A 25,485-nucleotide genomic window follows, 5' to 3' on the forward strand; every position below is an offset into this window, starting at 1 on the left:
CGGGAAAGGGCCGGGAACTTTCCTGCCCACCGGAGAGTGCCCTGGCAGCGCCCCCCGGCCGGAGTGGGATGGGGGCGGGCTGGCCAGGCCGCCGGCTGCTCTTCCAACATCCAGGAGCCTTCAACGGGAGCCCGACCTGGTGCCGGCTCGGGGGCCGGGGAGTCGGGAGGGGCGCGCCCCCTACTCAGAACTTCCGACGGGGCTGGTGGGGAGCAGCAGGCTAGGCGCTCCCCGGAGGCCTGCGGGACGGGGTGTCTTCCCGGGGGTGCGGGTGGGGCTCCCGCGCCCTAGAAGAAGGGACGTTGCGTGGACGGTGCCGCCGACGTACCTGGGCCCCCCTCCCCAGTCGGGCCTCGCGCGGGGCCGGACCCCACCCGGCACACCTCGGGGCGCACGCCGACGTCCCGGGGCGCCCGAGCCTGCTCCGCCCCCGTCTTGGGACCTTCGGCCCCGAGCCCACCGCCGGCCCGCCCGCGGGGTCGGCCCCACCGACACGTCCCCTCCCCCATCCCGGGGATGCGGGTGGGGCTCCCGCGCCCTAGAGGAAGGGACGTTGCGTGGACGGTGCCGCCGACGTACCTGGGCGCCCCTCCCCAGTCGGGCCTCGCGCGGGGCCGGACCCCACCCGGCACACCTCGGGGCGCACGCCGACGTCCCGGGGCGCCCGAGCCTGCTCCGCCCCCCTCTCGGCACCTTCGGCCCCCAGCCCAGCGCCAGCCCGCCCGCGGGGTCGGCCCCACCGACACGTCCCCTCCCCCATCCCGGGGGTGCGGGTGGGGCTCCCGCGCCCTAGAAGAAGGGACGTTGCGTGGACGGTGCCGCCGACGTACCTGGGCGCCCCTCCCCAGTCGGGCCTCGCGCGGGGCCGGACCCCGCGCGGCACCCCTCGGGGCGCACGCCGACGACCCGGGGCGCCCGAGCCTGCCCCGCCCCCGTCTTGGGACCTTCGCCCCCAGCCCAGCGCCAGCCCGCCCGCGGGGTCGGCCCCGCCCCACCGACACGTGCCCCCCCCCCCCCGACCCCGCTCCCGGCCGCCGCGCCGGCCCCGGGCACGGCGCGCCTCCCGCCGCCCGCCCCGCGCGCGCCCGTCCCGGGGGGCTCGCGCCCCGCCCCCCACCTCGCCGGGCCCGGCGCGGCTCCGCGCGCCCTCCCGATTTGGGCAGGCGGCGGCGGGCGGGGGCGGCGGCGGGGGCGGGGCGCGGGTGACATGTGAGCGGCGCGCCGGCGGCAGGTGGAAAGGCGAGCGGCATGGAGCGCGTAATAAGAGAGTTGGAGTCGGAAAGAGCCGCCCCAGTCGCCGGGGAAGCGGGCGGTCAGCGCGGGCTCCGGCGGCCCCCAGGCTCCGCGCGCCCGCCCCCGGCCCCCGCGCGGCCCCGGCGCGGCCCCTCGCCCCCGCCGCCCGCCGCCCGCCCGCCCGCGCTCGCCCGGCCCCGGGTCCGAGCCATGCGCCGCTGAGCGCCCCCCCGCGCGCGCGCGCGCACCCCGCCGCTCCGGACCCCCCCCACGCCCGGCGCCGCCCATGGCCGACGCCCCCCCCGCGCCGCCTCGGGGACGCCCCCCGCGCCGAGCTGGTGGCGCTCACGGCCGTGCAGAGCGAGCAGGGCGAGGCGGGCGGGGGCGGCTCCCCGCGCCGCCTGGGCCTCCTGGGCAGCCCCCTGCCGCCGGGCGCGCCCCTCCCGGGGCCGGGCTCGGGCTCGGGCTCCGCCTGCGGCCAGCGCTCCTCGGCCGCGCACAAGCGCTACCGCCGCCTGCAGAACTGGGTGTACAACGTGCTGGAGCGACCCCGCGGCTGGGCCTTCGTCTACCACGCCTTCATGTGAGTGTGCCACCCCGCGCCCCCCCCCCGGCGGAGGGGGTCCCCGGCGGGACGGCGACCCGCCCTGGCTCCGCCTCCTGCCCCCACCCCCGACGCCGACCCTCCCGCGGAGTCCCCAGGCTCCGCTGCTGTCCTGTCTGCCCCTCGGAGCCCGGAGTCCTCGCCCCTGGGCGCGCCCGCCTCCGACACCCCCAGCCCGCTGCTTAATTCCGTCTTTCCTCCGTGCGGGTGCCCCCCTCTCCGCTGTTGGCACCCCCTCCCTTGTCCCCATCCCGTCCCCCTCTGTGTCCCAGACCTCCCTGCCTCGCCAGCCCCCATTCTCTGCCGCCCGGTTCTGTCGCTTAAGTAGTTTCCACTCCTGTCCCCCACGCCTTAGGAAATGCCCCTTTTCAGTAAGGGCCCCTTGCCACAACCCAGGACACTCCCCAGCTAAGGTGGCGTTCTCTGTCCCTGAGCCACCTGAACAGGCCCCAGAGAAGTGTGTCCCACTGCCCCTCGGCTTCACTCGCTCTCCCTGCCCGGGCAACTTTGGCCCCTGCATCCCGCAGCCGGCTGGCCTGCCTGGTTCCCTGGCGGCCACAGCAGGCCGGGCTCTGGGCACTGGCGGCGAAAAGAAAGAGGAGAGGAGAGGAGAGGAGTCGGGTTGGAAACTCTGACACTTCAGGCCCCCTCCCGCGGCTCCTACAACTTTTCAAAACACTGACCCCTCTTGGATGTAAAGAGTGAATTTTGGCAGCTCCAAGCTGAGCAGGGCGCTGGGGGCTGGCCTGGGCCGCCAGCCGGGAACATGAGAGGCCTGGCCGGTATCAGTTGTGGGGCTGGGCCTAGCGCTGCTGGGACACTCGGATCCCATCTGGGAAAAAGGGGCCTCGGCGTCTCCCCCTTCCCCACCCGGGCCCACCGGTCTCTGTCTCTCTTCCCAGAAGAGGGTGGTCTTGCGTATCCTGGCCACAGGATAGTCCCGCCTGCGTCTGGCTGTCTCTTGCCGGCTGTCCCCACCTGTAAGGCTGCGGGCCTGTCTGCGCCTCTCTCCAGCGAACTGTCCCACAGTCCTTCTGCCTCTCTGGCTCACGCCTCTGCTGGCCTCTCCGTTTTGGGTGCCTCTGTCCGTCTGTCTCCTCCTTCTTCTGATCTGTTCCAACTGCCTGGCGGGGTCTCCTCCCTCCTGCCCTCTGGTACTGCTTGTCGGTGTCTGCCTGGTCCTAAGTGGGCCCACAGAATGTCAGAGACGAGGGGGAGGAATTGCCGGTGGAGGAGCCCCGGCCCGGGGGTTTGGGGAGGCAGAGCCAGAATTCCTGGGGCCTCTAAACCCTTGGCAGCAGCAACCTTGACTTTGCGCGGGGCTCAGCCAGGGGCAGAAAATTGCAGTTGCTTAGGACAGGAGGTCACGGTCAGTAGTTCAGTGGAGCCATTAGAGGCAGGAGGGTGAAACTTTCCTCTCCAGAGGGGACTGCTGGTGTGATGAAGGGTCCGGGGGAGTGCAGGGTAGTGGAGGGGTACACGCTAACTCGGTGGCCACATTGCACCCCCTCTGTCCACACTGCAGCGTTGGCACCCAAGGAGGGCAAGACATTCCACAGAGACCGGCTCTGGTGCCCACCCCACGGCGCTCTCAAGGCGAGGTTGGGCCTGGGGCTCCGCTAGGGCTCTGCCCGGGGCTCCTTTGTCCCCACCTCTTAGTGCCCACGAGGGTCACTGGAGGCGAACGGCCTGCCTTTTCCACTCAGGCCAGCCACTGTCTTCACCTTCCTCGGCAGGAGCTAAATCTGCTGGCACCTTTGCCCCACATCCTGCCCTTTCTGGATGCCAGGAATGCCTTGGCCAGGGGCACCCTTGCTCTGACCACTTGTCCCTAGGAGCCCAGGGCTGCGGCATCTCCGGAAGTTTTGGGGGACTCTGTGGCCCCCAGATGTCCACACATCTGGGGGCCACATCTCAGGGCATCTCAGGGCACTGGCCATCCTCCATGTCATAGGGTCAGGAGCCCCGTCTTGCATGCTGTGTGATCCTGGGTTGGTCACTGCACTCCTCTGGGTTGTAGGTATTTCTGCCACCTCAGTGGGTAAAAAACTGTCCATCCTGTGGGTGCCTTTTGGGTGAGGCCACCGGAGGGAAGGGCCCTGGGAGCTGTGGGGTGCACAGAGGCTCTGCATTCCTGAGCTCTCCAGAGCGCGGCTTCCTCCTCACTCACTGCAGGGCCTTGGGGGTGCTCTTGCCGGGAAGTGTCCGGTGCTGGACTCATCCCCTCCGCCTTTTCAAAATACTGTTCCTTGGTCAATACCCCCCTTTTCAAACTCTTGCCCACGGCCTAGGGAGGGGAGCCCAGTGGACACAGCTGACTAGGACCACCTTCTTGGACACCCAAGCCCCACACCCCAACCCCTGCAGAGGTGCTGCAAGAGAAGGACGCATGCCAGACTTGAGTCTGTTCACCCCAGGGGCCAGATTCCTCAATCCCACAGGTGCAGGCACCTTTGCTGGCCCCCAAGACAAGCCCCCTCCCCCTAGCTGTGGCCTCTGGGGAATGGGAACCCCAACGCCAAGAGTGAGGCCAGAGTGAGGGGGTCTCCAGAGCTTCTGGCTTCCCTCTCTCCCTGCACCCGCCCTGTGCCCCAGCCCCTGTGAGCTGCACCCCTCCAGGACCCTCCTGCTGGGTGTCTGAGTACCGCAAAACACCTTTCCTGCTGCCCCAGCGTTCTGCGTTCTGCACGATTCCCCTTCCATGCCGCCTCTCAGCAGAAGCCCCCCTCCCCGCCCGGGTTGATTTTCCTTCGGAAGTCAGGCCCTCCCCCTCCCCAAAGGGCCTTGTCCCCAGGCTGCTCCCAGCCCCCAGCACCCAGCAGAAGGACGTTCTCTGGGTGAAGGTTTCCGCTCTGTAAACATCCTCCCGCCACGACCCTGGGGTCAGAAGCTGTGGGAATGAGGAGGGGAGGAGTGGTGGCAGCTCGAGGGTGCAGACGCCAAGCCCCCTGCCCTCAGCTGCCACTGCCACCATCTGGGCGAGGGCCCTGGTGGGAACAACCTCAGGAGAAGGTGCCCAGAGCCTCAGGCCGCCCCTGGGGACTCCAGCCTGTGTGACGGTCCCCTTTGCAGCCCCCCATTGTTGGCTTTCTTTGCACCGACCCTGGAGACGAAGCTGCATGGCAAATGAGGGTCAGATGCTGGACCAGGACCCCTGATTTTCCCCATAGGCCCTGCCCCCCGTCCTGCAGCCTCGGGTGCTCTGGGAGCAGGAATGGGAACCCTGTGGTACCCCTTGTGCACCTTCAAGTGCTCCCTAATGGTCTCTCTGCCACCACTCTAATTCCCTGCCGGAGTGGCATCACCTCCTCTTCCTCATTTGGCTGATGAGGAAACTGAGGCCTAGGTAAGGTCCCAGAGTCACTGAGAAGGAGCCTCCCCAGAGCCAGGCCTGACTGGGAGCTTTCTCCCGCACCCCCGTTCCAGCCCCAGGCACCTCAGGGCCAGCTGCGGTGCCAAATCCTCCGTGCCTAGCCCCGGCGTCCTGGGACCCTAACCCAGTGCGGCCAAATTTCCCATGTCCGTCTGTGGCTCTGCACACACACACACACACACACACACACACACACACACACACACAGAGCAAACCTCACACTCAGACACACAGACACAACACATGCACTCTCACAGCTCCGTGTCCATCTGTCTCAAGTGTGTTCGCCTGGACTTCAGCCCAAAGGCACATGCAGTGTCCAGCCGGCACAGGGAACCCTGCTGCACAACTGCGCTGCCTCCTCATTACTTCACACACGGCCCTGGACGGAGCAGAGTCACGGAGCGCCACTGGCCACCGGGCCCGCCCGAGGATAATGCTGGCTTTGCTTCTCTTGCATCCCTCCCCCGCCCCCCGGGTGGATGCTGGCTGCACCAGATCCTCGCCCTGATCCAGATCCACGGAGCAGGCTGATGCCCCAAGAGTTCTGCCTTGTTGTGAGGAGCAGGACTCCGAGTAGGACCCAAATTCTTCCTACTGCGGCATCTCAGACACTGTCCTCTGGTTGGGTCTTTTCAGAAGGGGGCGAGTGGAACGGCCCTCCTGCCAGCCTTCTATTTAAAAATATATGTATATATATTTTTTTCAGCCTTCTATTCTTAAGCTTATTCTGTCCGTGGGATGGAGGCATTCCTGGCAGTGTTGGGGCTGCGGGGCTCCCCGCAATGGTGCTGTGGGGGGCCAGTGCTGTGACTGAACCCAGGGCTTTGCACACATCAGGCCCTTGGGATCCCTCTGATTTCTCTGCCCAGTCCTAGCCGTGAAGCTCCTTTCTGTGTGCTCCTTTGGGGTCCCTGCAGCCAGTGGGGTCTCCTCTTGTTTGCCCCCTGCACCTGCCCCCCCTCTTCCCCTCCCTCTGTGGAGCCCCGCCGTGCCTGCCAGAGCTGTGCTGGAGAGCCGAGGCCCTTAGCACAGAAGAGCAGGCACTTCTTGGGGTGATTATTCTCGGGCTGATGGCAGCACTTTGAGTGGGTGATTAATTTCAGGTTCTCGGAGCCAGTTTAGGGAGCTGGGAGAGAGGAAGCCTCGTAAGCTTGGCCCGGCCCGGCCCTGCCCCCCAGACTCCCCCAGCCAGCTGCAGGGGCTCTCCCAGCCCCACACTGCACCCGTGTGGCACTGTGTGCAGGGTTGACACTCGGGTTAGGGCCCACGCAGGACGGCCGGCAGCCTCTTGCAGAAGCCCTGGTGTGGGAGCTGAAGGCCCGGGGTGCAGGAATGGGGGGATTTTCATCGCCCACAGCGGGTTGAAGAGCAGGGCTCCGTGTGTGACAGATTGGGGTTTATTTCTCTTTCAACCCTCAGTAGTTGTGTTCCTTGGCAAGTTGTGTGACCTCTCACCAGGCTCCGCTGTTCTCGGAAGAACAGGGGTACTGGGGCTGGAGCGATAGCACAGCATGTAGGTAGGGCATTCGCTTTGCATGCAGTCAACCTGGGTTCGATTCCCAGCATCCCATATGGTCCCCCAAGCACTGCCAGGAGTAATTCCTGAGTGCAGAGCCAGGCGTAACCCCTGAGCATTGCCGGTGTGACCCAAAAATGCAAAAAAAAAAAAAAAAGAAGAAGAACAAGGGTACCGGGGCTGCTCTGGGGCTGGGATGATGGCCCCCGGGCTCTGTGTGTATGCTGTGTGTGCGCGAGAGCCCGGCTTAGCCCCCAGACCCAAGCATACAGGCTGCCCTGGGAGCGTTGGCTGGATGACTCCGAGCCTGGCATTCCGCAGCGCCAGTATTCCCCGTTCTCTCCTCCTGATGGCACCTGTCAGCATTTCTGCCCCCATCCTTGCATTTCTGTCCCCTCTTCCCTGGGCAAGCCTCTGACGGGGGTCCTGGATGCAACATGTGGGTCTCTGGGTCTGGCAGACTGTCTGGGGGTGCCTGAGGTGTCTGGAGAGATGAGGAGTCCTATCCACTGAGGAACCAGGGGCCTGCGGATGTGACTCTGGACCTTTTGGGCAAGCCCTGCCACCCCGCCCTTCTGGGCACGTAACCCTCAGAGCCATCACGCCAGGCAGTCCACATGGTCCTCCTGTCACTCTTGTGCAAGGTGAGGCTGCTGAGGGGTTCTCCCACGTGCCCTGGTCACAGCTGGTGAATGTTGGCTCTGGGACTCCAACCAGGGGCCCTGGGGTCTTGTTGCCTCCACCTCAGTTGACAAATTAGTCCCAGAACAATGCAGTCTCTGACCTGGAGGACAGGTGGAGGCAGCCCTGGAGGGTGGTCAGGGGTCTCCCTGCCGGACCTCCTGCCTTTCTTCCAGGTATGTCTGTGCGTCTGGGAAGGTGGATCTGGGAGTGTCTCTATTTGGCCAGGGATGAGCCTTGCTATCACCCCCCTTCCGAGACCAGATGGACCACAAGGAGCTGATGGCTCTCTGGGGACCCCTGGGGAGGAGAGCAACTCCCACCCTCTCCTGAGTATCTAATCCTGGGGACGGCAACCCGGCAACCTCAATTCAAAGCTGCAGCACTTACTAGGAAATACCTGGGCCTCCCAGTTGCCCTCTGTGAAACGGTCAACTTGCTACAGGGGTGTGTCCCAAGGGGGCTGCCTGGGGATAGGATGGACCAGTGAAGTGACTGTCTTGGGACCCGGAGGTTTGTAGGGTGTGAGTAGGAAGGAGGAAGTTCTTCCAGCACCTTCGCTCTGGGTCCTTCCAAGCTTGATACGCACTTAGAAGGGCACCTGTCCCCTCCCCCCCCACCCCATCCAGGCTCTGAGGGACTGGTGAGACAGGGTCTGCTCAGGCCTCCAGGACTGCCCCCCCACCCCAAAGCCCTGCAGGACTCCAGGCTTTCCTGGCAGCTCTATCCCTAGGGCAGGAAGTGCTCGCCTAGGGGATTGGCCCCTGGAGGTGCGGAGAGGGAGGCAGCCCCAGGCAGCAGAGTAATTGGGCTGGGAATCCGTGGGCAGCGGGCAGCATCGGAGGAGGGAGGCTAGGAAGCCCTGAGCTGGTCCTCCCCTCTTCCTGCCCAGGTCCAGGGAAAAGTGGGTAGAGTGGGAAGGTGGGGAATGGACACGTGTCCCAGGGATTATAGGTCATCTGTGGCAGGCAGGCAAAAGCAGGGGGCCAGCCTGTCCTGTAGGGATTAGTGACCTACACACAGTACTAAGGACCTGCCCCCTCTTACCTACCCCTGAGGCAGGGTAAGGGGCCAGCTGGGCAGCATAGGATTTTCCTCTGATAAGGGTCCTGATAGTTGCAAGTGGCAGCCTCCCCTCCCCAAAGTGGGGTGCTGGCAAAGCCGGCCCCTGTAGCTGACTCTGGGAGAGAGGAGGACTTAGGGCAGGCTCCCTGGGTCTGGGGGGAGGTGGTCCCAGCGGCCTCACCTCCACCCCTCCTCCCTGCCACGCCTCCCTGGGAGAGCAGGCCAGCCAGGCCTCCATCTCAGGGTTTATTTTTTGCTGGGCTTGGCTGTCCCCCGGGAAGGGGAGGGGGTTGGGAGAGGGAGGGAGAAGAACCTCTTTGTCAGCACAATCCTGGGAGCCTCTGCTCTGCCCTTCTTGGCCCGGCTGCCACCCTCTTGCCGAGGGACCAGTCCCTGGACATTGAGGGGGCGGGCGGAGGACCCAGACCCCAGGAGGCTGTCTTCCCCAGGGTGGTTTTGGAATGGCCTGTCGGCTTTGCACCGTCTCCCTTCTCCTGCAGCTGATCAGCAGAGTGAGAAGGGACTCAGGCCTCAAGCAGGTCCTTGGCATCACCTCATAGATGGATAAACTGAGGAGCAAGGGCACGGCTCACAGGGGATTGCCTTATGCCCCCAGCCCCATCTCTGAGCCTTCCGGTGCTCGGATAGAAGGAGCAGGCACCGCCCTCTCCCCTACTTCATCACTCTCTCTGATTGGCAGCAACCTGGGGGGGTTTGGGAGGGGTGTGAGGAGGACTAACCTGGCTGTAGGGAAGCCCCCAGGCTCTCCACTTTCCTCCGCTAGGACATAAATTTGCCCTGTTTTACAGATGAGGGAGAGGAAGCCCAGAGCCCTCCGAGCTCAGACATTGCAGAAGTGGGACTAAACCCCAACTGTGACTCCTTGGGGTGCAGCCTCCCTCCTGGCTCCCTGCCTTGCCTCAGCCTGCCTCTTCGCTCCCCCTTCCAGCCCCGGAATATTGCGGTTCCCTGGGGCTCTGTCCTGGGCCCTTCTGTCCTCGGTTTCTGGGGGAAAGACCTTGTGCACCGTGGGGTCTTTGGGGGCCCCCTCTGTGATGACTGCAACTGCAGCTTTATCTCGGAGCTGCTGTGCAGTGACTGGTGGGCGCTCCCTCATATGCCCTGGGCACCGCCAACTCAGCCTCTCCCTCCAGGTCCCCAGCGATGGCTTCCCCACCGCCTGCATCAGGAACCCAGTGCCTCGACCATGTTTCACTCTTTGCCCTAAGAAACTGTCGGCAGTGCCCCCAAAGGTGCTGCTAAATGCCCCCGTCCTCTGCCTCCCGCTCCATCTGCTAGTGAATAACTCTTCATCCTTCAAATTCCAGTTCGTGAATTCCACAACTTCTTGGAATTACTCCCCGCCTGCCCTTACCCCAGGGTTGAGTTGAGGGCCCCCAGAGCTTCAGAGCCCCCCTAACTCTGCTTGCCCACTCCTGAGAGCCATGCCCTCTCCCCCCTACCCCGCCTCATCCCTGCCCCGTCCAACTGTGAGGCTTGAGGGGTGAGGGGCGCCGTGGTGCTTGGCCCAGGCTTGGTAATCAGTCCTGTTCGCTGACCCAGGGAATAAGATGGCATTGAGGCCGGGTGACCAGGATGAGAAGCGTTTTGCCAACTCGAGAGAAATTGGAGAAAGGACCCCAAAGTCCTTTGTGTGTCAGCCCAGAGCTGAACATTCTAGTGAATTCTGTCCTGAGGGCACTGCAGATGGAGACATGGCCAGAGCAGAGGCTGGGAGGAGAATGGCGGGAAGTGACTGCAATTGGAGTGGCACTGCAGGGGTCAGGGGCATGCAGGAAACAGGGTGGGTGGATCTGCTCTTCTCAGCTGCGCCTGGCCCCTGCCCTCAGCGGGTCATCTGCCCCTTTCTCTTTGGGACGCATCACCGGGTTGTTGGCTGAATGTTCCCACTTTGTCCGTAGGAAACTGAGGCTCAGGGAGGGGAAGTGACTGCTCACAGCAGCATGTCTGGGTCGCTCCCAAGCCCTCTCCCAGTGCTCCCGGACACAGCCGTGACCCGTGGCGGTTTTCAGTGGCCTAAGGCAAATCCCAAGGAAATAAGGACAACTAGGTGGCTTTTTCATAAGGCTAAATTTAATCCATTTAAAGGGCTGTCTTTTAGTCTGAGATTATGTTCTTTCTTTTATGAAATGATGTGGCTGGGATTTTTTTTTTCTCCAAATGTCCTTACTTGGCAAAATAAAAAGTTGACATCCTTACTCAGTCCCCAAAGTGTTTTTGGAAATGCTGCCGGCGCGTGAAATTCCTTATCCTGCCTCCTTCCAGCTTTGGGGCTGAAAGTGGAGTGGATGGGGGAGCCCCAGGTCTCTGCCGGCTGCTGGGTTCCTCTCGGTACGCAGGTCCTGCCGGCCTTGATCTAGAAGCTGTCACAGGAGCTCAGAGGTTACCCAGGTGCCCTGGTCGGTAGGAGGTAGAAGCCAGGAGGCTGAGGTGGAAGGAAAGCCCAGTGTGCCAGACTGCAGGGTGAGGGGGTGACGGGGTCCTAGGGCAGAGGATGGAGTTTCCAGCTGTAGCCCTCTCTCTGCCCTCCCCGGTCCAAACTCTGTTGAGACCATTTGGCCCCACTGGCCACCCACCTCTGCCTCTCAAACCCTCCAGGTAACGTCTCCCTGTATGGGGAGGCTGAGGCAGAGGAGGAGCGACCTGCCTGGCAGCAGATTGGAGGGCAGGATTCTACACCCTGAAGTTCTGATCCAGGGCCCGGGTCCCGGGCTGCCAGCATCGGTCTCTCTCCCCCTTGGGCTGGCCTGCCCGGGGGCTGCTGGAGTTCAGGGTCTGGTCCCCCGCACCTGTCCTACACTTGGGGCTCGTAACCACTGCCTCATTTGGAAACCTTCACAAGCAGCCCCCCGGGGTAAGGCCCTGGCCCCTGTGCTGGGGACTGTGGGGACAGGCAATTGGCTGGGCTGCAGGAGCCCAGTCCCAGTTGGACATAGCTGGAGAGACTTCCCTGAGGAAGGGGGTTTAAGCTGGCATCAGAGGGACTGGAGAGATAGTGCATGACTTAAGGCTCTTACCCTGCATGCTGACAATCCTGGTTCGATCCTTGGCACCACATTTAGACCTCCGAGAACCGCCATGAGTGATCCCTGAGCACAGAGCCAGGAGTAAGTCCGGAGCATTGCTGGCTGGCTGTGTCCCTCCCTCCAGATAAACCAAACCTGAGATCAGAGAGACAGAACAGGGATTAGGTATTTTCTTTGCATGCAGCTGACCTGGTTTGACCCCTGGGACCACAGGGTTCCCCAATCACTGCTGAGAATGCTGTTGCTCATAAAACCCAGAGTAGTCCCCCCATCCCAGCAACACCAAATGTGGTGATAATCTCCCTACAATCCCCCCCCCCCCCCCCCCGCGCCAAAATGATGATGATATCTGAAAGTTGAGTAGGAGTGGGAGTCAACCAGACCCAAGGAGCAGGAAACAGCATGACAAGCAGAGAGATTATCCTGGGCAAAGCCCAGGGGTGGAGGAGAACAGGGCATTACCAAAGAATAGCCAGAGGTCAGGTGAGTGAGAGGTTTCAGGGGCAGGAGGGATGCAGAGAAGCATCTGGGATGACATAAGGCTGACTGAGGGGTGGAGGTTTCTCAGGGAAGCCTGAGAGGAAGGCTCAGAAGGGGACAGATTTGCATTTTAGGGACATCTCTCGGATTGGTCGGATGGAGGGGCCCTGAGGATGAGGGTCTAGCTGGCTCACCTGTCCCTCTGCAGTCCCTGCATGGCTTCTTTGGAGCTGACCCCTAGGCCTGCGGAGGTCAGGCGGGGCTTGGCCTGGAGCCTGAGGACTTTGCCTGTAGGGAAAGCTCGGCTGCCCATGCAAAGCCTGTCTGGAAGGTGTGTGTGTGGCCCGGAAACAAGAGGCTGGATGGAGGTTCTGAGGCTGCCGCCAAAGGGTCCAGGGGGCTGTCTGGCGAGGGTGGGGCCCCGGGTGTGGGGCTTCAGCACTGTGGCCTTAGGAGAGTCTGAGGGAGCACTCAGGAACTGGGTCAGCCAAAGGCGAAGTGCCCTAAAGAAAGAGCCACGTCCAGGGGGTTCAACCTCCCAGCCCCTTGCTCCCTCCCATCACTCATAGCCTGTGAGATCACTGGCCTTCCCAGCCCCCTTCTTCTACTGATGGGAAACCGAGGCTCAGAACAGGGCTGAGACAGAGCTGGGTGACAGGCAGACATCAGACAGGAGCTCCGCTGTGCCTGATGGTGATAGACACCAAGTTCACCTGCACCCCCACAGCTCTCGAGCTGGTCCTCCCTGTCTCCGAGCCCGCAGACTGAAGAAGCGCCTTTCTGCTGGGTGGGCAAGCCCGACCCCCAGCCCTGCCCCCCGAGTAGTCCTCACACCAGCCCTGGAGGAAGATGTTGCCACCTGGGGCTGAGAGAGGAGAAGGACTGGTCCTGAACTGGTCAGCCGTGAAGAGGCAAGGCTGGGACTGCATGGGGTGGGAATGGGGTGGGGCGCACATCCCTGACTGGGACCCCAACAGACAGTCCCGGTTTGGAGCTTCTGATCTTGGTGCAGTGAGTCAGTTAGTGTGCCTCAAATCAGATGCTGTTCCATTAGTTATGTGGGAATGAAGGGAGAGAGAGGAAGGGGGGGTGGAGAGAGAGAGACAGAGAGAGACTGGAACTCAGTTCCCATCAAGCCCTGTATTTCAGTGTGTGAGGACACTGCAGCTGCTGCCCCATGGAAGGAAACGGGCCCGTCCATGTACCCTCCTGCGCCAGGGTCCATTTTCTTAGCTGGCTGCCGGGGCCGGGATCTGGCTTGAGCATGGCCAGGATTGTACTTGCTAACCCCACCGCCGTGATGGGGACCAGTGTGCTGCTGCTCCGTGCATGAGAGGCCAAGGGTAGGCACAGGGCTAGGAGAGGGATCTGCTAACCCTCAGCCAGGGCCTTGGGAGAGGCCTGTCCCTGCCCCGTGCCCAAGCGCCGCCACTCAGCTCTCTGGTACACACCCAGCTTCTCGGTGTGGGGCCTCCCTTGCCTGGTCCTGCTCCCCACCCTCTCATTCTCTGGCCAGTGTTGGGACTTGTGAGGACAAAAGCTGGGACTTGGGGGCTGATAGGGACGCAGGCCTTGTAGTCTCTGCAGCTCAGGCATGGGCCAGTGGCAGGGAGATTTAGAGCCCCCGTTGGGGCAGAGTTAGGGGGAGGTGCGGATGGGGGTACAGAGCTGGAGTGTTTGGGGCTAACCCTGGGCCTCCCCTTCCTGGAAAAATCTGGCAATAAGTCAGGGAGGCAAGTGTGTGGGCCATGCCCCCCTCCCTGGGCTGTAAACACGGCCGTCGCCTGGGAGACGGGCCCAAACATCCCGGCCCCCCACAGTTATTTATACCAGGGCTCCCTCTCCTTCTGGGGCCTGGTCTAGCTTCTCCGTCCAGCCTGAGCCCCGTCAACACAGGCAGCCCCAGCGGCAGACCTGCTTGTCCCCTCCGGTCAGTGGCCTGTCCGCGGGAGGCCCCCAGGACTTACCCACCAGAAAGGTGCCCCCGACTTTGGGGAGTTTATGGAGGCCATGGCCCTGGCAGAAGGGAGGAGAGCTGGGGCAGTCCCCGAGTTGCTCATGCTGGTGGTGGCTGATCCCTGGCGGCTCCTGTGGCGGGAGGGCGGGGGAAGTGATGCCAGGTAGTACTGGGGGGAGTGTGTGTGTGTGTGTGGTGTGTGTGTGTGTCTGTGTTGAAGGGCAGTTAAGGGCAGCTCTAGTGGAGCGTGCATGCATTGTGAGGCAGCATAGGGACAGTACAGGGAAGATCTGGGGGAGTGTGTGTGTGTGTGTGTGTCTGTGTCTGTGTCTGGGGTGTGTGTGTGTGTGTGTGTGCGCGCGCGCGCGCGCGCGCGCGCGCGCGCGTGCAGTATTTCAGAATCCTACCCATCCAGTCGGAACAGCTCAACTTACTGCCTCTCTAGAGCCTGGCCCTCCTTGTTCTAGAACAGTGGTTTTCAGCCCCTTCACATGTGGGACAACACCTGTCCTCGGATCTGCAAGTGAAAATCACTGTCGGTTAAGGGGCAGTGACTTTTGCTTGAGCCTGCATGAAATCTCTGTGGATGCGCAGTTGATGACCAGTGTTCTAGAAAACTCCAGGGCATCTGGAGTCCCTAGTCTGACCACAGCCCGGTCCAAGATAGCTTCATCCTTGTGGACATCCTCTGCAGGGCCCAGCCATCAAGCCCTTATGGGCCATCAAGGACGACTGTTTTCAGCCCAGGTGATGGACCTAGGAGACCTAGGTGATTGGGCAGCCCCATTGGACCTGAGGGCTTGCCTCTGAGGGTGAACTCAGTGTAGAAGAGAAGAGGGCACAGTATGAGGACAGAAGGGACAGAGGGGACAGAGGAGGCAGGGCTGGCCCTCCCTCGCTGCCTCACTCTAACATTCTAAATTCACAGTGGTGAAGGTCTGTCACCAGCAGTACGACGTTTTTATTTAAATACTGGTTGGCTTTTGGGCCATACCCAGATGTGCCCAGGTCTTACTCCTGCCTCTGTGCTCAGGGATCACACCTGGAGTTGCTCAGGGGACCATATGGGTACCAGGGACTGAACCCGATTGGCTGCATGCAAGGCAAGTGGTTTAGCCACTAGTACTGTCTCTCTGACTCCTTGGCCATGGATTTAATAGCATTTACTTGATTTAAGCTTTATATTTTAAAATTTATTTTGGGACCTCCCAGTGCTCAGCGGGACCACTACGGACCACTGTTGGCAATTTTCAGCCTGGCAGATAATTCGAAGCTGGGGTCACTGGCCCGCAGTGTCGGAGGGGAAATGTTGGCAGTGCCGGGGATTCAGCTCAGGGCCTCCACATCCGCCTCTGTATGCAAAGCGTGTGTTCCAGCCCATCTGAGTGATTTCCCTGGCCTGGCTGAAACTGGTCAATGTTTAGACAGGTAGAACATGGGTCTCCATCCATTCTCTTTCCCCTGTGCCCCAGTGTTGGGCAGGACTTGCCTGAGTCCTCCTTCTGCCCACCTACTTCTGCAGCTACCTCAAGACGCCTAGCTCTCTCTACTGTGGGAGCGCCCACAGTACAGTGGGTAAAGCCCGACTCATTGGTGCTCCAGGCCCTTGACACCTGGTCTCTCACTGGTCTCAGACACTGGAGCATTGAATCTGAGGTGTGGGGAGGAGTCGGAACTGGTCTGGTCCTCAGTCCTCAGTGTGTGGATGGAGCCTCTGAGGCAGGGCTGCAGTGGTGGACAGAGGTAGGAGCACCCTCTGCCCTCTACACAAAGCACCCTGAGGTTCCCAGAGCAGCTGGGAATCCCAGCAGACATGGGGGACCACTTTCCCCCAAAGCAGGTCAGGGATTCTTGCGGGGGAGGGGGGAGTGGAAGGGCACAAAGTCCCCAAGGTGGAAAGGTTCTAAGTAGACAATGTGGGAAGTGGGAGGTGCTTCCCAAGTGTGTACCCCGCAGCCACCGGGCTGAGGAGCTTGGTTTGTATTGAGAAATTGATTTATTTGTAAATTTTGTTTATGAGGGGGGCACACCCAGCCATGCTCACGGCTTACTTCTGCATCAGTGCTCAGGAATCACTTGTGGTAGAGTTTGGGGGAACCAGGGGTTTGGGGGACCAGATGGGGTACAGGGAATCAATCCCAGCTTGTCTGTGTGTCAGCAAAGTGCCCTACGGGCTGTACTATTTCTCTAGCTCCTGAACTGATTTATTATTGTAGTGGAGGTAACATTGTTGCAATAGTGGTAACTAGGCTTTGGTTGCACAAAGTTATCATCCCTTCACTTCCACTTAAATACCAAGGACCCTCCCTTGCCCATGTTCTTGTATCCATTCCCTCCCGCTGGAGCATGGGCTTTAGAGGGTCTGCAGTAAGGAGTGAAGAGTCATTGGGATTGTAAATGGAGGAGGGGGCTTCCTTTACAATCTTAGTGGGCAATGAAGAGTTGGTTGAAGGAAGGGGGGCCAGGAAGAGACTCAGGCTGGACAGCAGTGAGGAGAAAGACGATTTGATAGTGTCCACTCAGCCCTCCAGGATTCCTTCCCTCTCTCCTCCTCTGCCACAGGCAGAGTTGATGGCTCCTTCCATCCCTGTTCTAATGCTCAGGGTCCCCAGCCTGGGAACTGGTGCACTTTACCCTCAGGGGCCCTCTCCTGAAGCAGACCCTGTCACAGGATGGCAGAATGTGACATACCCAGGTGTTCAGGGACCTGTGCTGCTGGTCAGTCGACAAACATCCACTAAGACTGGGCAAGGCACGAAGGCCTGCTCTGGGTCCAGGGAAAGGTGATAACTGTGTTCATGGCGTCTATGGACTGCGAGAACTGGATCTATCCCTGGTGCCCACGCTCTTGAGGCCTAGAAGTAGGACCAGTGGGTTTCTAGGCACCCATTCCTGATGCTGGTGTTAGGACAGTGAGGAGGGGTCCCAAAATGCTGCTGATCTCGGAAGAGGAGACCCTGGTTCTTTCCACTCACATTGTGACTTGGAACTCTTTATGAGAACCTTTCTGACTCAGTTTCTTGATCTGTTGAGTGGGCTTTTGGAGGTCCTGAGATGGAGGGGAGGGGAAAAGCAGCCGTCTCCTGTCCTCCCGGGGGTGGACAGTGCATCGCCTGCAAAGAATAATGAGGGGACCGACAGATGGCTCCCTGGGGCCAACCTCACCCCCTTCTCCTTTAAGCTCTCCAGGGCAGTTGTGAACGGTGGGCAGCGCCCTCTCTGTTTGCCCCATGAGCAAAGCGAGCCCCAGCGGAGAGAAAAGGCTTGCTGAGGCCACTGGCAAACCTCCCCGACTCTGGGAGCCTTCAGGACGGAGCGGGAGGGTTTCGCCTGGCACCTACCTGCCCGCCCGGGCACTCAGCCCCGGAGTAGTAACCCAGCCCTCGTGTCGCACCCCCGCCCCGAGGGGCTGGCGCCGGGGCGCTGGCTGGGTCCGAGCCCTGGCTCCGACGGCACCGGCCAGGGCAGCCCAGGGAGCGGATCCGGGCGGGACCCGAGTCTGGGGCCCGGGACGCGCCGTTCCCGCGCCCGGCGTTGGTGGACAGGGAGCCGGGGCCGTCGGGTGTCGCGCCCTCCTCTCCGCCCCGGTCCTCGGGGACGCGGCGGCACCTTCACACTTTCCGCTTGGCCCGCTGCTCGCCTTTCAGGCCGCCGTGTTTTCAATTGTTAATTTGGAAACGGAAAATGAAGCCGGCGGGGCTGGGGAGGCCGCTGGGAGGTAATCGGAGCCGTAGCTCCGTCCCGCTCCTCCCGCGCTCCGAGCCGGAGTCTGCAGAGCGCGGCCGGACAGGGCCGGACCCCGCCCACCAGCGCGAGGCCCCGCCCACAAATAGCCCCGCCCATCACACATGACCCCGCCCACCAGCGTCGGACCCGTCCCCAGGGCCGGACCGGTCCGCAGGGTCAGGCTCCGCCCACCAGCGGCGGACCCCGCCCACAGGGCCGGACCGGTCCGCAGGGTCAGACCCCGTCCGTCCACCAGCACCAGGCCCCGCCCACCAGCGGCGGACCCCGCCCACAGGGCCGGACCGGTCCGCAGGGTCAGACCCCGCCCACCAGGGCCTGTGCACTGGCGGACCACGTGGAGACAAGCGGGGTCTTCAAGTTGACGCGGCTGTATGAGTCAGAGGGCGGTATTGGGGAGGAACCTCTCAGGGACCCTCCTCCTCAGGAGCCCCACCCTCTTCCAAGGCGCCCCGCCTGGTGTCAACCTCTGTGTCCTGAAGTGAACTCAAGCCTTTCTGCAAACCCTCAAGCCTGCCTCCAGACTGCGGGACCAGAGGATCATAGTTTGCCCCATCAGACAAACTGAGAAACCGAGTTGCAGAGATGGGCAGTGCACCTGCTCAGAGTCATGCGGCCGAGCCGAGACTTTTTGAGCCTCGCAAAAAAGTTGGTCAGAGTTGAAATGTAGCCCCGGTATTTTGGAGCTGATACTGAAAGGATTCTATCTTCCTCCTTTACAAAAGAGCCAGGAGATAGTGTAAGGGTTAGAACACTTGCATGCACTGGACCTGGGCTAAGTTCCTGGCACCACGTGACCACCTGAGCCTCTCCAGGGGTGGCCCTGGAGGCCCCTGGGAGCATTGTCAACACCGCAGGGCACAGCTGAGCAGCACCTCACCCTCAGGTCTTAGCACCGAACCTCTGACCTCGTTAGCTATGAATATCTGGATGCAGTTCCCTGACCCCTTGAACACTGCTTGGGAGGCCCACCAAATAATCATGAATATTAGTGGGGACGTCAGAACCAGAGATGCAGTTTGTTCCCATCTCCTGACCTCCGGCATCCTCTGCTGTGTTCACTGAGCTATTGGAAGCTCCGCTTAGGTCTACCCTGATCCCTCGTTGCTATCTTTATCCAATTATGGGGGAGTTTTGGAGGTAGAAAGAGGTCCCTCTAGACTTTCCATGCAAATGAGCACCATGCAAATGAAATGTAAATGACGCCCCTGGTGAGTCCTGACGTCCCATTGGATGGCAGCTTCAGGTGCCACCTGGAGCCCTATTTCCCATTCTGGAAGCGGAAGTCCCCAGTCCCCAGTGGATGAGTGGAAAGGAGTGTCAGAGACTCCTTTCCCAGCCTAAACTCAGCAGCAGAAAAGCTCTCCTCAGGGCAGAGATAGGTGGAGCCCCTTGGCCTAGGTGCCCAGGTGTCTTCACAACCCTGTGCCCCTCAGCTGTTCCTCCACCCTGACACCTTTCTCAGAGTCACCGAGAAGGTGCCTGCCTGCTCTGATCACTGGGAACACAGGTCAGGCAACCTCTCCTGCTAAAGGAAAGGATGTCTGTCGGGGTGCTTCAAACTCGCAGCCTAAGATCATCATTCCTCCCCCTTGGCTGTGGACTAGGCCCAGAGAAGGTCCTCTCCTGGTCTAAGGTCACACAGCAGACCTTTCCCAATGTCAGGGCCCACTGGAGTCAGCCTGGGTTGCTCTATTCAGTCTGGCTGATCCTGGATTCGGGGTTCCCATGAGAAACCAGGCTCTTAGGGCAGCTGTAAAATATTGCCAGGTGTGGCTGGGAGTTTGCATGCTGCTTTGCTTATTAGTAACAAAGGCATTGAAACATTCCCCCCTGTCCTGTTCCCTAGTCTCCATTGGTGGGGGTGTGGTGGGGGGGATCCTCAGGGGCTGAATCTGCAGGACTTGCAGGCTGGACTCAGTCTTGGGCCCGTATTTTTTCAGGAGCACCACCCTCTCTGTGGTTCCTATCCCACCCTGGGAACTCTTTTTTTTTTTTTGAAGTAAAACATTTTATCTGGAGGTTTTTGAAGGGAAGAAGGAGAGAAAGTGGCAGACAGTGGAGAGTAACACGCTCAAGAGAGAGCCCAGGCTTTTCCAAGGGTGGAGAGAGAGCCCCTACACACATGCCAGTATTAGATATGAAAGCATGAAAGTACACATCTCAAGAGGGGAGATGCGGGCATCACATGTGCTTGGGCACCACACATGCTTAGCCACGTGGCACAAGCAGAACACGGGTTCGGGCAGCATATGCGCCCACACTGGGGTCTCTTGGCGCCTTCCCTCTCCAAGAGTGCTGAGACCCAGAATTGGGAGCAAGCTCTTTCCCCCAGAATCCTCCTGTCCTGCTGGCCCATTTGCCCAGATTCTGCTGACTCATAGGCCAGAAGGTTCCCTAGAGACAACATGAGTCCCCCACCCTGCCAGGGCCAAGTAGTTGGAGACTTGGCCAGTCCTCAAACCCAGAGCCCCACTTGGTCATATACTGTGGAAAGGCCAGGGATGGGCCCCCCAGCCTGATGCCAGGATACAGAAAGTTTAGAGTCGGGGATGAGGGAGGGTCAGGTGCCTAGATCTTCTACAGAAAGGGAGAAGTCCAAATAACATTACCTTAGAAGCTGGGAAGGGCCAGAGCGATAGCACAGCAGGGTAGGGCATTTGCTTTGCACGCGGCTGACCTGGGTTCGATCCCCAGCATCCCATATGGTCCCCCAAGCAACACCAGGAGTAATTCCTGAGTGCAGAGCCAGGAGTAACACCTGAGCATCACCAGTGCGACCCAAAAAACAAACAAACAAACAAAAAAAAGCTGGGAAATTTGGGGGCCAGGCCTAGCTCTGACCACGTCTCAGGAAGCAGGGAGGTTACACTCCTCCTGGGACTCAGTTCCCCATTCATCAGTGAGACCCTGAGACCCTGGCTTAGGTGGACTCTATGGGAGATCTTCCATTTTTGAGTGGTCACTATTTCTATTCCGCTTCCCCATGTCCACCTCACCCTTCTGTCTTGCTTGGACAATCCCATTAGGTTCTTTCTTAGCTCATGTTGGGCCAACGCTCTACCGACTCCCTCATCGACCTGCCCTGGCACCAACAGTCTGTTCTCACATAACCTCGTTGTCATTTGCAAATGTAAATCAGGTCTGGTTCCACCCTACTCAGAAAGACCCCCACTCCCACCCCAAGCTGAAGTCAAAGCCCCAATCCTCCTGGTAGCTAATTGACCTCCTGGTAGCTAAATTTCCTGCCTGCTCCCTCTCTCATTCTCTTCCTTGCTCCCTTATGCCTGGAGCACTGTTTGAGTTGGTTCAGGAGCACTCCTGCTCATGTCTTTTGCACTTGGTTCTCCGCTGCTCAGCGCCCTGGTCTCCAGACATCTGTTGGCTCACTGCCCTAGTGCTCCAGCCCTCTGTTCCCATGTCGCCTTCTCAGTGTGGCATTTCCCACCACACCCTCCAAAAGAACCTCCCCTGATCCAGCCCACAGCAAGGCTCCTTGTCTGCTCTCCACACTTCATTTTTCTCCACCACCACCGATAGCTGACCCGCTGCTTTCTTTCTTGGCCCTCTCCCTGTGCCCTGCCTGTTCCCTGGAGACAGGGGTGTAGTCTGTCTTGGTGGCTGGCCCAGTCTGAGCACCACATCCTTAGGAGACCCAGGCTTCCTCCCCACCCTGACTGCTGTGGGGCAGAAAGGTGGTGGTGTGGCACGCACAGTGACAGGTCCACCTGGGCACAAGTGGAGGAGAGCGGGCACTCTGGAAGCCTTGAGCTACCCTGCACCCTTTGGGCGGTGGGTCCAGGGCTTTCTGGGTGAAAAGCAGAAGGCTCCACCAGCTTTAGGTACGTAAAAGGAGCAGGGACTCAAACCGAATCTTTCACACGTGAAGGTGAGTTCCATGATGAAGGTGAGCACAGCCTTAGACCTTGTGCTCGGGGACTAAGGGGGTGCAGGGTGAGCTTCCACTGAATCCCGCCAGGCTGGAGAGGGGGCAATCACAGCCTGCTCAGGGGAGAGGGGGGCAGGGGGCAGGGGAAGAGCTGTGCTTGCAGTTGGGGATAAATAGCTAAGATACCAGAGTGTCCAGTGCCAGGTTGGGCCTGGACTGGAGTGCGGTGTGGAGTGGTGAGGGCCTCTCCACAGTCATGCCAAGGGATGGGACCTGAGTCCACAGTGGTGCTCCCACGACCGTCTGTGGTAACAGGGACTGAATTGGGGTTGGCCACATGCAAGCACATGCACCTTCATCCTAGCACTATTTCTCCGCCCTAGATGCAGTCGTCTTTATTTGCGAGAATGGGGCAGTGGGGTGAGGGTGGGTGGGGGGTAGGACTACACCTAGTAGTGCTCAAGGCTTATTCCTGGCTCTGTGCTCAGGGATCACTCCTGCTGGGCTTGGGGACCATGTGGGGTACCAGGGATTGACCTTGTGTCAGCCACGTGCAAGGCAAGCGCCCATCCCACTATACTCTCTCTCTCTCTGACCCCTGGAACAACCTTTTAAAGTTTGAAAGCTCTTCGCACAAATGAAATCTACACTAAGACTAGGGTGTCCAGTGAGTCACCACAGAGTACACGGGCTGCTCTGGTGGAACAGGGATGGCTTCACTGGCCGTCTGGTTTCTGCATCGTCCCCCCTGGCCTGTCCCATTGACTTTCACTCTGCTACTCTCTCCTGCTCAGGAGTTGGGGCAGGTCCAGGTATGTGCATGTGTGTGTGTGTGTGTGTGTGTGTGTGTGTGTGTGTGTGTGTGTGTGCGCGGGGGGGTGGGGGGCAGATCAAGGAATGAGACTGTGACTCGTGACCCCATGCCCAATGGAGGCCGTCTTCGTTGTCTTGGAAGGACCAAGACCCTTCACACTTGCTCGAGACAACAGGTCTGTGGATGTGGAGAAGTTGCTGCTAGGAGGGAACTCTCTCCTTGTGGCAGGGGCACTCCTGTGCTAGCTGCAAGAACACATGAAATCCTGGGGTTTTCCCAGTGCCCGGGTCCTCATGCATGTGTGGCCTGTGCTGTGATCCAGAGCCCCTTCCGCCCGGCGGTGCCCGTGGTTCTGGAGCCGCACAGCCTCCTCCTGAGTCTCCCTGCAACTCTGCCAACTTTCCCCTCAGTTCTCAGTTTCCTGCCTGAGAAAGACAGTCCGGGTGGCTCAGTCCAAGTGTTGGGGCGGCCCTTGTGGGGGGCAGTCTCCTGCTCTAGGAGAATCAGGGGTGGTCGGAGGAAGGCCTGGAGCAGAGAGGACCTCTGAGGTTGGCCCTCGCAGCCTTGGGTGGCTGCGTTCCTGCCCTTCCTGGTCCAGGGCAACCTGGTGGACCTGGGCTGCGACAGCCCAGAGCTTGTCACCCAGGTGTGATGCATCTGGCCAAAGGGGTCACCCTGTGATCAGTTTTCAGGCTGATGGGACTCATCTCTCACCAGCCCTCCGTGGTCTGAGCCGTGCGCAGGTAGCTGCTGTCCCCCAGGGTGTCCTCAAAGCATCCACTCTCTCCCCCTGCTGGAGGGTCCCAGGCTGAAGGGCCGTAGCTGTCACTGAGTCACTGGCCGGCAAGTGCCGTGGCCACGAGCCCCAGCGTGGGCCTCAGGTCCCGAGAGGCAGTGCTGGCGGCGCGGCCGGTGTGGGCCCCAGTCACGTGCTTCTGCTCCCTTTGCCATATTTAGAATCGCTGGATCAGGGGAAACTTCTCGTCCCAGCCCCTGAGGATTCTTGGAAAGAGCCTTGCTCTGAGGCCTGGATCGCTGCCCCTCCCCTCTGCCCCCCTGCGAGTTGGCTCTCCCCGGAGGCGTTGGGCATTTAGGCCCCCCACCCGCCGCCGGAAAGTGCCTCTCCAGCTTGTAGCTGGAACGCCTACTGCAGGGTCCATTCAGGTTGTTCATGAAGCCCTTTTCTGCAGGAAGGGGTTAAGGTTCATGACCTCTCCAGGAACCTTGACTGAAGGGGACAGACTGGGCCTTCCCAAATAGGAAAGACAGAGGTACGGGTGGGGGTGTATGAGAAAGGGGTCACACCATCCCCAGGCCAGATGCAGAAATGGGGGAACCAGCTGATGGCCAGGCAGCTGGGTGACGTTCAGAGGGGGGGCTTGAGTGGAAGGAGGGAAGAGGAAGTGAGGCGTGTGTGTGGGGTGGGGTGTCCTCTCTTCCCACCAAGGCTCCTTCCTGCCTTAGCATCATCAAACCTTTAAAACAAAGAGCCCCAGGGCCAGAACGTAGTACAGTGGGTCCGGCACTTGCCTTGTACACGGCTGACCCGGATTCAATTCCCAAGCCCCAGGAGTGATTCCTGAGCTCAGAGCCAGAAGGAAGCCCCGAGCATCACCAGGAGTCACCCCTTCTCCAAAACCCAACTCCACCCTGCCCCAAAGGAAAAAAAAAAACCAAAGAAAAAGTTCAACCAAATCAGATAAAAATGCACGCATCTCTTGGCCACCCGCAATGCTTTTATCCTCACAGTGAGGGACGATGGTTCTATGTTCTATGGGCTCCTTTTCTGGGTCAGTTTCCTTTTCCATCTTCCACTCCAGGGTTTCAAGTCTCCGCCACCTCTTTCCCCCACAGCAGGCCCCTCATAGAAGCCCTTGGGGCTTCCACCAGGCCCCCAGCCTCTTCCTCAGTTGCCTTGGAAGCTGGCAGGGTCCCTCTGCCTCCTGCCCTGGGGAGTTCATTCTGTTGATCTCTCCTGCTCTCTCCCACATCTTCAACTTCTCCTTCTTTCCTGTTCCTGGCTCCTTCCACTCTAACTCTCATCTTAAAAAAAAAAAATCCCCATGGGCTCCTGCCTTCTGGGCCTCTCCTTCTCAAACTTCTTTAAATAGTGCCACCTCCACTCGCCCTCTCCTCACCCTGCCTTCCCTTCCTCACCCACTCTGGTCTGCTCTGGTGAGCGGCCCTGGTGACCAACCTGTCACTGAATCCAAGGGACATTTGGGGGCCTTCTCATACATGACCTCTTGGAAGCATTCAACCCTTCTCTTTGAAACCCTTCCCTCTCCCCCACCATCCTTCCCTCCCTTCCCTCTGGTCACTCCTGCTCCTTCCTGGTCTGGTCTGGGACGGTCTCTCCTTCCTCTCTGTCTTCCCTGTCTCATCGTGTGCAAAACGGGATCCTTCATCCCCACCCCTGCGTTCTCTCATCTCATTCATTCATGGTCCCTATCCATTGGGACCCACACCACAAACAGAAACCTCATTCTCCCTCAGTGGATTGGATTTAGTCTCCCTAGAATTCTCTGCTTCCTGCAACCCACCCTCTTTTGCTGTTTCTCTGCTGCCTTCTCTCCCAGGCCCGTGTACACCGCCATCATCACTGCTCCCCTAAATCACTGTGGAGTCTTCTCTTCCTGATCAATTTTTTTAAATTATAGTTCTTATTTATTTATTTATTAATTATTATTTTTTTTTTTTTTTGCTTTTTGGGTCACACCCAGCGATGCACGGGGGTTACTCCTGGTTCATGCACTCAGGAATTACCCCTGGCGGTGCTCAGGGGACCATATGGGATGCTAAGAATTGAACTCGGGTCGGCCGCATGCCAGGCAAATGCCCTACCCGCTGTGCTATTGCTTCAGCCCCTTCCTGATCAATCTTCACTCCTCTGTGCCCCACACTACCCCTGAGGGATCCTGAAACATCGAACAGAACTCGCATTCTCTCTCTTCAGACTCCACAGCTCTGAGAGAGCTAAAGGGTTGGAGGGTTCATCTTGCATGTCTGAGGACCCAGTTCAAGCCCAGGTCCTGCGTGGACACCATGAGGTATGACCCTGGTGGCCTCCAGCACTGCT

General features: G+C 60.2%; 1 protein-coding gene across 1 annotated transcript in view; it reads left to right on the forward strand.

Moving 5' to 3' along the window:
- The first annotated feature begins 1,248 nt into the window (after positions 1 to 1,248).
- KCNQ4 (potassium voltage-gated channel subfamily Q member 4) overlaps positions 1,249 to 25,485 on the forward strand; it is a 51,532-nt gene continuing 27,295 nt past the window's right edge. Inside the window, exons 1-2 of the mRNA XM_056123497.1 lie at positions 1,249 to 1,253; positions 1,442 to 1,816. Coding sequence (XP_055979472.1) covers positions 1,249 to 1,253; positions 1,442 to 1,816 — 380 coding nt within the window. The remainder of the gene's footprint in view (positions 1,254 to 1,441; positions 1,817 to 25,485) is intronic.

This window comes from Sorex fumeus, unplaced genomic scaffold, assembly GCF_029834395.1.
Source record: "Sorex fumeus unplaced genomic scaffold, SorFum_2.1 ptg000047l, whole genome shotgun sequence".
Lineage (NCBI taxonomy): Eukaryota > Metazoa > Chordata > Mammalia > Eulipotyphla > Soricidae > Sorex > Sorex fumeus.